A 12,074-nucleotide genomic window follows, 5' to 3' on the forward strand; every position below is an offset into this window, starting at 1 on the left:
TATTTATTAGTACTAAAAGTTTTTTTTTTCTTACAAGCATGTTGTTTGAATAAACAAAAGGGTCTAAGACCTAGAAATCTGTATATTTTCAATTCATTTCTACATAACTTCGAATGTTATAACTTATTCTGTCGCAATATTTGTTACCGTGTTAACTTTATAATTTCATTATGGGACGCCTACTTTTCGATATTACATTTTTAATAAATTTAAGAAATATGCGAACCAATTTGCCTGTCATTTAGGCGCTGAAGTAAAAGGTCAAAATTCCAGTCTCAATTAATTTATTTGGCAGTCGACTGAAAAGGGTTACACGAGATAACTCTTCATTACGCGGAGTGTCTGCAAATATACTCGTAATTAAATCATATTTTAATCGCAACACTTAAACGAAAACACATTTTATTTAATTAAAAAAATAAAATCGATGTAATTAATTACTTGTAAAATATGACGCAATAATAAGAGGTTTGAGTCGTTGTCAATTTTTTTTTTCTAAAATACACTGAGTTTCCATACATGTTTTTCAGCACTAGACAGCGTGAAACTTTAAACCATGTTCGCACTAAATAAATGTGCCATAATCGTTAGTTGCCTTTTACAACACCAGTGGGAAAGGAGATGGAGTGATCTAAAATTCCGGAAATCACAAGGCTCATTTATACTATAACTATAAAACAAAAATGAGTTGTTTTGATTTTTACCAGATTTTAGTGAATATTTTCACCAATAAACGTGTCCTGTTTCGAATGGTGTAATAAGAGAGCAGCCGCCATAAAACAAGCCGAAATAGCTATCTGAAACACGAACCAGCAATTGATGGGTAATTGACAAAGGCAACGGTCGTCGGAAACAGAAAACTATTGCGGATGCGCTACATTAGGTTTCTAAATAAATGCGAAAGATATGTGCGAATATCTTTGTATATAATTTCAGATCCGGTATTTATTAATATTAGAACTGAGACGAAGATAAAAAGTCTTTTCTCAGTTACGAGTTCATCGCGTACTGTTGTATTTATATGATAAATTTTTAACTGAGTATCTTTTAAAAATATTAAGCAAAAAGCAAAAAACAATTTTTTTTTGTTTGTTTGTTACATCCTATTTGCAAAAAATTTACACAGTAACAAGAAATAGTACATAGCTATAAAAGAAACAAATCACTTGCAATGGCGGTCTTATCCCATGAAGGGATCTCTTCCAGTCAATAGGCAAACAGTAAAGAATTTTTTTTTCACTTTTAGCTTTTTTTTATAGAACCCAGTTCCATTTGTTCAAACTCATGTTGTGAAAATTTCCATAGTCAATAAAATAATTTACCTTGTGTATTCTTTAAACGCTTCTTAGAAAAATCTATAATTAAACACGCCCAATAATTCAGAACACGTTATTTTAAATACGCATCCTACTCTCAGAATCTTATTACCGGATAGTTCACATAACATATAAATATATACATAAAATCACATCAATTATCGGAGAGGGTTAGGCAGAGACTACAAAAATTATATTTATATTATTCTCGCATCTATTTTATCAGTAAAAGAAGCGGTCAATGTTACGAGTGCATATTCATATGTAATGCATTGGAGATAAAAAGTCATTGAATTGTATAATTGACAAAGAAATGATTCCGTTTTTAATTGGTTGTCATAAGGGTAAAAGGGTATCTTACTTATTGACTTCACATCACTTAAATCTAATTATAAAAACTACCGCTTCCAAAGCGCATGTGTAGAAGAAGCGTCGAAATAAACGACACTGCAGCATTTTCACCGGACGTCAATCTACAAATATAGAAGATCTCTTAAATCTAAATTGTGGACAAATGCACATTGTCTACATTAAAAAACAAGAATTAATGTAAAACTAATGATTTCAACATGAATATTTCGTCAAATGAATAAAAATAAAATAAGATATGTACAAATTATGTCAATATAAATATGCTTTTTAACATACAAACCTACAGTCAATTCTACATAGCTTGCTGGGTTTCATTTTCGAAAAGACTTTATTAGTTAAGATTGTTTCTCTCATGGAAGCTGCTATTGAGGTCTTGATGATCTGTTCCCATGCCATTTTATCGTCAGCTTGACGCAAGTTAGCATAGTTTGATCCCGGTAAAAAAGTTAAAATTCATAATTTTAACTTTCTTCAAGCTTTTTTTAAGGTTCATTTAAAGGAAAGAGCCTGAGGGTAGTGAGGCATTGCCATGTCACCGATCGTGAAAAGACTGGCAGTACAGACCCATGTGTACCCCGTTACCGCTTGTCTACAATTTTCCATAATCATCATACGTACATATGGTCACGTCTATATCCCTTGTGGGGTAGACAGAGCCAACAGTCTTGAAATTACTGATAGGCCACGTTCAACTTTTTGGCTTAATGATAGAATTGAGATTCAAATAGTGACAGGTTGCTAGCGCATCGCCTTAAGGAAGAATGCCGAGTTTATAAGAATATCCCTTTAGTCGCCATTTACGATATCGATGGGAAAGAGACGGCATGGTCCTATTGTTTTTTCTATTGATGCCGGGAACCATACGGCATGATATTTACCATAATCATCAGCTTGACAAATGTAAGTTGTCTTCACTTAAATAAATAATAACTTACATATATTTATCTTCTTTTTCCAGGCTTCAGTCCCGGTTGCATCCTTATCACTCTTGAGAGCAGTTTTTAAAGGAAGCTACTCATATCTGACCTCCACACCTTTTTATGGGGAACCTAACCCGTATTGGATCAATCATAGTTACACATCCAGTTGCCTGAATGTGCAGGTTTCCTCACGATGTTTTCCCTCAGCGTAAGAGCATCGGTTAGCTTTTTAAATACCTATATTTAGGTATATAGACTTTTAATTTTGCGATGGTTGTAATTGAAATCCCAAAAAAAGTATATTTACAGGCGGCTGCAAAGAGTTCAGAGATCTCTCCGCTTTTCTTAACCTTTATCACCCACAATATGGCGCCTAACCGTTTCAAAGTTACAAAAATAACTCCGTCAACGGTACAAGGATAAAATATTTCTTTGCCTTGAAGGACCATCTTGAAACAAATGCCTCTGGAAAATTAAAAGTAAGCTATTTCATGCTTGGAATACGCCGCCTATATAAAGCAATGATGGACGTTACACAAATCAAGATTGCTATTTAAATTTACGTATTTTATTTTTTAAAGGTTTTGGGATAAAAATATTTCTTACGGACATTTTTAATCTGTTGCTTTTATCCATATCGCATGTTATAAAGTAAAATTATGAATATTTCTGTTTGTGTTTGTTATTAATAAAAAATCTCCAAAACACTGTTACTATTTTAATGATGTTTACTACAGAGACAGAAAAATCCTTCAAACATAACATAGCAATTTACTATTTCTGGAAAGTCTAATTTTTTAGCCCAGATTTCCTAAAGCTCCGCAAAAAAGGAGTATTATTTATGAGCAATTAAAGCAATATAGTCACGTCTTAATTAATTTTAGGATAGATAGAGCCAACAGACTCAAAAAGACTGAAAGGCCACGTGCAGATTGAGATTTAAGTAGTGATAGGTTGCTAACCCATCGCTTTTAAAAGAAATCCCAAATCAGCTTTTTCCTTGATTGAATTTAAAATTAGTAGGGAAGCAAAGCATTTTGTTTTTTCTTAGCTCTCACCTTTTATGCCATCCATTTAAGATAGACATAGGTATACAAATAATCATTCAATATCCCAATATTCAAGCTAATTTCAAAGTATAAAGAGGATTGGTACCGTAATCCATCTCCGGGTAAATACGTAGAGCGAAACCGCAAATATCACATTTGTAAATAGGCGTGTAGTTATTTGTAGGGGTCTCATTGGGTCTCTGTTGACTACTCATTTTGTTTACAAGATATTTTTTTTGACAGATTATACACAGATTGAGTTAGCCTCGAAGTAAGTTCGACGTAGTAAGTACTTGTGTTACGAGATACTAACTCATTGAAAGTGTAATTATTCTAACCTAAAAATAAAAGTTGAACTGTATACATTTACAACAACATCACTTGCCTTAACATACGTAACACGTTGTTATCCTATATAACAATGACAAAGCAAATATTCAAAAGATCCAAAGGCCACAATTAGGTAAATGTCAGAAAGGATTCAGAGATTGTGATTCAAGATTCAGATAGGTGGCTATAACCCATCGCCTAGTAAAAGAATCCCAAATATTACAACATTTACATTTACAACCTATCGGGGAAGAGATTCAACTGGCATAATTATAATGAGTTATTTTTTGTCACTAAACAAGAAACATCTTACATTACGTTACATTAGCATTTTTTCTAGCTTGAACAATGTAATTATCATAAAATTACAAACAAACATGATAAACGAACGTTGCACGCCCTATCACAGGTAAAAGAAACCATAAAAGAGATATTATAAACAAAACGTTTAGTATAAATAAGAGAATGGTATGTAGTCTTGAATCAGTGTATCTCTTAACGGCTTGGCTGCATGATGAGGGTTTTGGTCCTTTTGGTATTGGGCCTCGTGGCTTTGGCCTCGGCCGGGCTGACAACAGAATTGGACGATCATTTGCTTGGTATATTTTCCCAGTATTATTTTTTCCTATCTTCACCAGGTCTACGATATTAGAAAACCTATCCTTCGGAAGCAATATCCTTAGACAAGTTGTGAAAAAAAAATAGATTTAAAGTAAAAATCTATTGAAATTATCACAAAGCTTCGGGGCTTTAATTATTGATATCTCCCTCAGGTACCCTGGACGTTAAGAACAGACAAATTTTAATTTTAAAGCTGCTGAATCACATCACGGAACCGTGCATGTACAAGGAGATTATAGATATCGGCAGAAACTTCAAGATTGAAGAAAACATCAACCTGTACACGGTAAACTAAAGTAATTTTGTTAATATAAAGTACAATTTAAAATTTAGTTTAGTAAATTAGAAATGATATTATTTCCTTCCAGAAAACGGATGTTGTAAAAACTTTTATCCGCTACATGAAATTAGGTATGCTTCCACGTGGTGAGGTCTTTACGCTCCATGTCGACCGTCAGCTCAAGGAAGTAATCTCCATGTTCCATATGCTTTACTATGCCAAGGACTTCGGTACCTTCATCAAGACAGCCTGCTGGATGCGCCTATATTGCAACGAGGGCATGTTTGTATACGCGCTCACCGTAGCTTGCAGACATCGCGAAGACTGCAAAGGAATTATCCTACCTCCTCCGTATGAAATCTATCCCTTCTTCTTTGTCCGCGGTGATGTCATCCAGAGATCTTACTTGCTGAAAATGAAGAGAGGCCTCCTTGACCAAAAGCTTTGCGATCTCTATGGAATCAAGAAAACAGAAAAAGATGTCTATATAATCGATGAAAATATTTTCGACCGACGCGTTAACCTTAACGCAGAAGACAGACTTCGCTATTTCACAGAGGACATTGACCTTAATACATACTACTATTACTTCCATGTGGACTATCCATTCTGGATGAAGGATGAAATGTACGACAAATTTAAGACAAGACGTTTTGAACTCACACTATACGTCTACCAACAGATCCTTGCCAGGTACTACTTGGAGAGACTTTCTAACGGACTCGATAATATAAGAACTCTGTCATTGGACAAACCTATCAGAAAAGGTTACTGGCCATGGTTACAACTACACAATGGAGTGCAAATGCCAATAAGACACAATAATTACGTTATAATCCGTGATGAGAATATTGAACTGTTGAGTCTAGTTGAAACTTACGAACAAATTATCAAAGAAGCTATAATCAAGGGCTATATTACAGTAAGTAAAATTTTTTATATAATATTTTGTATCATATTTATTTTTAATGGAAATCTTCATATTTTTTTTATTTTTCAGATTAATGGAATCAGATTAGAACTGACTAAACCTGAGGATATTGAAGTTCTTGGTAAACTCATTTACAGCAAGGTTGAAAAGAATGATCTAAAATCGTTGCATGTTGAAGCTTACCGTTACCTCCTTATTGTCCTGAAGTCTGTTTTAGGGCTTGGAACTTTCGCTGAAGACAAGTGAGTTAATAATAAAATCTTTATGTCAGTTCAAATGTTAACAACTAAGTTAAATAGAGAACTTATAAGTGAATGTAAATTAATATCATCCTCCTGACCATACAATCGTGATTAATTTGGTAAAGTACTAACACAAATGATTTTCGTCTTATCCCCGCGACCCAGTGGATGTAAATGTACATCTTTTTTAGATTATTTTGGTAAAACATAAATTCGTTTCATCGTTTACAGATATTTTGTTGTTCCCACCGTTTTGGATGAATATCAAACGGCACTTCGTGACCCGTTGTTCTACCAACTTCAAAAACGCCTCGTGGGTTTCGTTCAACTCTTTAAACTTCGTCTGCCTAGTTACACCAAAGAGGAATTGTACTTCCCTGGAGTAAAGATCGAAAACGTTGTGGTTGATAGACTCATAACATACTTTGATGACTATCTTATGGATATGACCAATGCTGTGAAACTAACGGAAGATGAAATCAAGAAAACCACCTCTGATATGAAAATATTAGTACGCAAACGCCGTCTTAATCATCAGCCTTTCAAAATCACTTTGGACATAGAATCTGACAAAGCCGCAGATGCTATTGTAAGGATTTACTTGGGACCTAAAGAAGACAACTTAGGTCGCCTCATTGATATCAATAAAAACCGTTTAAACTTTGTCGAACTGGATAGCTTTCTTTACAAACTAGTTACTGGCAAGAACACGATCGTCAGGGATTCAAAAGACATGCATAATCTGGTTAACGACCGTATCATGACACATGATCTATGGAAGAGAATTGAGACAATCACTGACCTAAGGGATCTTTTTGTCAAAGACTTAAGGAACTACCCCACTGGATTTCCTACAAGGTTGCTTCTTCCCAGGGGCCACGTTGGCGGTATGAAGATGGTCCTCTATGTGTGCGTGACACCTTTGAGGTTAGTCGACAATGTTGATCTCAACATTTTAGATGTCAACCGCAAAAGCTTAGTAGTAGACTACAGATCTACGGTATTGTTAGATAAGATGCCACTTGGCTTCCCTCTTGATCGTCATATTGACGTGACTAGATTCTATACTCCTAACATGAAGTTTGTAGACGTGATGATCTTCCACAAGAAGCAGACATGTGACATGAAGACTCGATGGGAACGTTATGTACTGAAGAACTACAATATGTTAGATTCAAGTTCTTTGTTTGACATTGATTTTGATGTCCATCATGACAACTTCAGGAATGCAGACCAAGTCTTTCTGGACACTGACATAAACACTAAGATCAACCGAAACCTGAACTTGGTGGATGATTGAGCAGCATCGCATATAATAAAGTAGATATTTTTGCACCATGGAGCATAAAAATTTTACAATAAAATAAAGAGCAATTTGTCATATTAAATTCTTTTAGTTTTCCTAGATCCTGCAAAATTTTCTTCAAATGCCATTTCTTTAATAAATGGCAATATTAAAAGCTCACAAACAAGCAGGTTGATGCTATAATAAATTATTGTAGAAATTCTTTAATCTCAGTAAAGATATTTTTGATGATTTGTGAACAATTCTTGAACCTACCTTAGTTTTACACTCATAATGGTTGTTTTAATATTCCTTTGAAATAAGTCTAACTGCGCGTGAGCTAAGTTAGTATAATATTTGCGACAATTGCATAAAAAATAGAATTGTTAAAAAATATAACTTAATCTACTTTTGTAAAAGTGGCCAAACTTGCCTCGAAACATACATACAAACGATGAAAAGGATAACTGACAATACTTACATTAACAAATTCTTATTTAATAAAATAGTACTCGGTAGACCGAGCAAAGCTCGGTCTACCGAGTACTATAGTCTAACGTACTATAGTCTAAAGTAATATAGTCTAACTCGGTCTCGGTCAGAGTTGGCGCTGATATAGTTTCTTAAAACGCGGTTTTTAAAATGTTTATATATCTTGGGAACTGAGCTTTTCTCGAACCTAGGACCTTGATAAATCGATTCCTTGAGCCGAAAAGCCCCTAATCTGTAACTTTCATGAAAATCGTTGGAGCCGTTTCCGAGATCCTGATTATATAAATATGTTAACGGAAATGTATAAAATATTGTTTTAATAATTATTTAATACATACATATCCTGGGAGATGTTTACATTTCCTAGGAATTGTATATAATTCCTATATCGTATTAGGAAATGTATAAAAAGAAGGCTTTCTGTAAAGAAACACCTTGTTTAAATGAGAATAATATTTTTTGGTTAGGTTAAGTTAGTTTTTTTTTTTTTTAAAGAAATAATAATTGCTTAGAGTTAAACTCTGACGATATGATTAATTTATATAATATAATAAAACTTAACAACGATGACCTTTTTTATGCTACCGTATTTCTAGCTGTTTAGTCCGGTCAAGTTAGCATCAAAAATAGGGGTAAGGTTACATTAATTCGCACCTTCCTAAAAATTGGCATGATTGTTGGGAACCCTATTATACACAATTTGTCAATTATCCACATCAATCCGGAGTGTGAAAAAAAAATATTTAAGGTCAAATGTTGCAAAAATCGGTTTTTTGAGTTGTTCAGCTAAACGGTAAGTTTTATAATAAAAATAGGTGAGACAAAAATGATTCATCATGCAATTATCTATAAAAATTGTTCCTACACATTTTTTCCTAAGAATCACCATTTCGAAGATACAGCGATGCAAAATGTTGAAAAAGTTGTATTCTTCATAATATGCATGTCAATTACCGTAATATACTTTACAGAACGATAAATAAGTAGAAATATTTATTTTCGTAGCATATACATACACATTATACAGTTGTAAAAATATAAACTCGTAAAAAACCAGTCCCTCATTTTATATGACCATTGTCCACGTGGCGACGTTCGTTACCTGCTCCTTTTTGAAGGGCTTTGCTAGATAGAATAGTATTAGTCTCAAGCATTCCTTCGTAGAAAGAACACGTAGTTATTGCTTGTATTTTCAAACAATTTGTGCAGTTTTGGGTTTGTAATAGAAATGTCGGAGTTGTGCTTTATTTGTAAAAAACATTTGACCGAAAGTGAAACAGTTACTATTGATCGTGGCCTACAGACATTAATTAATGAAAGTATTGAAAGAGATGATGAATTCTCAGAATACCTAAAAGGTCAGACTTCTGTGACAGTTCATGTGCAGTGTCAGAAAAACTATACTCGGAAGGATACAATCGCTGCATTGAAAAGAAAACAGGATGAAGAACAAGCTAGTGCATCAAAAATAAGTCCACCTCGTACTAGAGCTCGCGTAAATGAATCATTTTTTTTGTTTTAAAAAGTGTTGCTTATTTTGTGGCAAGGAATTGAATGAAGAGCTAGAGAACAGAAAAGCACTGAAGTATCGGCGTAAAATCCTGTCCAATCCTGAATATAACCCAGCCGCCGGCCCAGTTGCTGCCGAAGCTAAGTATCATAAAGACTGTCATAATGCCTTCTTGAGACCGACTACGGAGGGGTCAAGCCGGTCGTCCTCAATCTGAAAGGACAAATCTTTTAATGGAAGAAATATTTGTACACATCGAAAATAGTGATGATTGTCAATTTTCATTGGACAAATTACAAAATATTTGCAACAATTCGTTAGATAATAGAACCATTAAGTTACGATTAAAGTTGAAGTATGGCGATAAAATTATTATAACAGAAAAGTCAGGAGCATCAACATTAATATGTTTTGTTGATAATCATTATGACATTTTAAATCGAGCTAGTTACGAAGAAGAAGAGCAAGACAGTCTGTCTGGATTAGGTTCCATTAGAAGAGTATCTATCAGACGAATAATTTTCTCAATTTACACATTACTTACACCGCTCTTGTTATTTACAATAGTACCATTTTCAATTTAATATTATAGCTTTTCAACTTAACAGAAGCACAATAGATCGTGGAATAGGCCTACCGGGGAAACCACGTAAAAACAAAACGCGCCATGTACTTACACTACCTCACGGGTGGCACGGAAACGTGAGCATATTATGAAGAATAATACAACTTTTTCAACATTTTGCATCGCTGTATCTTCGAAATGGTAATTCTTAGGAAAAAATGTGTAGGAACAATTTTTATAGATAATTACATGATGAATCATTTTTGTCTCACCTATTTTTATTATAAAACTTACCGTTTAGCTGAAAAACTCAAAAAACCGATTTTTGCAACATTTGACCTTGAATAAATTTTTTCCACACTCCGGATTGATGTGGATAATTGACAAATTGTGTATAATAGGGTCCCAACAATCATGCCAATTTTTAGGAAGGTGCGAATTAATGTAACCTTTAATGTCTATTTTGACTGGGCTAGGTGTTTTTGCCGTGGAAACTTCTTCTATTAACTCTTTGTAACGTTCATCTTCGATATAAGCGGTGTTCTTAGTGTTTGTTAACATTCTGAATCGCCTACCCCCGCGTACCACCACGGGTTTTACATTTCCGATTGCTATTTAGGAAATGTATAGATTTCCTAGGTAATGTGACTTATATAATTTATTTCACACATTTCCGGGCTATTTAAGGAATTACATACATTTCCTAGGAATTGTATACAATGACGGATTACATACATTTCCGTTAACATATACAAGAATTGCTCGTGTAAATATATTAGATTCGACAGCATTTTTATTTACGGTTTTTGTGGCGCAGCGGTAGTACCCACTTTTTGTGACACCGGAGGTCTCGGGTTCGAATCCCGGCCAGGGCATGATGAGAAAAGGACTTTTTCTGATTGGCCTGGGTCTTGGATGTTTATTTACATAAGTATTTATTATAAAATATAGTATCGTTGAGTTAGTATCTCGTAACACAAGTCTCGAACTTACTTCGAGGCTAACTCAATCTGTGTAATTTGTCCCGTATATATTTATTTATTATTTATTTATTACTGACATTTTTACAAAATTTATGCAATGAACAGGGAGATATTTTAATATTGCTAAGTCTTAGAATTTGGGGAAAATAGATATTTATGAGAGCTGAGACACTTTTATTTTATGTGTAAAAGATGAGGCTCGTAGAAAGTTTTTATTGATTGAGTTTTAAACAATGACCAATTTTAGACCGATTTTAATTTTTAGAGGAAAGCATAATCTCAGATTTTTGTAAAACCTTTTACCATAGAAAACGTTTATTGTTCTGTCTGAGAATACGTCAAATGACGAAAATTTCTCGATCTTAGTCCGGACTTGACAAATGTGACGCGTACTTTTGCTTTATCTCATGCACATAAAAGTATACCTAACATAGTCAGAGCCAGCAGTCTTGTAAAGACTGAAAGGCTACGTTCAACTGATTGACTTAATATGGAAATAAGATATAAATAGTGACAGGTTGCTAGCTTATCGCCTAAAAAAAGAGTCCCAAGCTTACGAGGGAATTGAGATTCAAATAGTTACAGTTTGCTAGCCCATCACCTACAAGGAGAATTCCAAGTTTATTAACCTTTCCTTTAGTCGCCTTTTACGACATCAATTGAAAAGAAATGAAGTGGCCATATTCATAACGAAGTGCCGAGAACACGGCACACGGATAAAGTATTGTAACAAACACAATCACGTTGCATCAGGCTGTCACGTTGAATACCTTCAATTGTCAAACTCAGGATTTGCGTCCACTGAGGCGTCCACCAACTGAAAATGATGGCGTCCAGGACAGGCTTATATATAGAAATATCACAAAATACAATTTAATAACACAAAAAATACAAAACTTTTTGACAACAGGAGCAAAAAAGCTTTCTTTGTGCATTATTGGAAGGGAATCGATCCTGGGTTATTCTAACCTCTCTCTCGAGAAGAAGAGAAGACACAGACTGGATTGATACTCACGTTTTGCTAGAGAAAAAGTAATAATAAATCTTCGAGCTATTGACATAACAATTTACAATAAATATAAGTGGTTAATATATCTAATAAATACTCATCAAGTACATTAAATTCGCTTACCAAAAACAACAATTAGATTCCCACTAGAATAGCTTTGCACATAGGT

General features: G+C 34.1%; 1 protein-coding gene across 1 annotated transcript; it reads left to right on the forward strand.

Moving 5' to 3' along the window:
* The first annotated feature begins 4,464 nt into the window (after nucleotides 1–4,464).
* LOC106142265 (basic juvenile hormone-suppressible protein 2) lies at nucleotides 4,465–7,449 on the forward strand. Its single transcript, XM_013343974.2, has 5 exons — nucleotides 4,465–4,586; nucleotides 4,761–4,894; nucleotides 4,977–5,810; nucleotides 5,889–6,061; nucleotides 6,293–7,449. Exons 1-5 carry the CDS (start codon nucleotides 4,499–4,501, stop codon nucleotides 7,359–7,361), a joined length of 2,298 nt encoding a protein of 765 aa, XP_013199428.2. The 5' UTR covers nucleotides 4,465–4,498; the 3' UTR covers nucleotides 7,362–7,449.
* Nucleotides 7,450–12,074: the final 4,625 nt, after the last annotated feature.

This window comes from Amyelois transitella, chromosome 17 (assembly GCF_032362555.1).
Source record: "Amyelois transitella isolate CPQ chromosome 17, ilAmyTran1.1, whole genome shotgun sequence".
Taxonomy (NCBI): Eukaryota; Metazoa; Arthropoda; class Insecta; order Lepidoptera; family Pyralidae; genus Amyelois; species Amyelois transitella.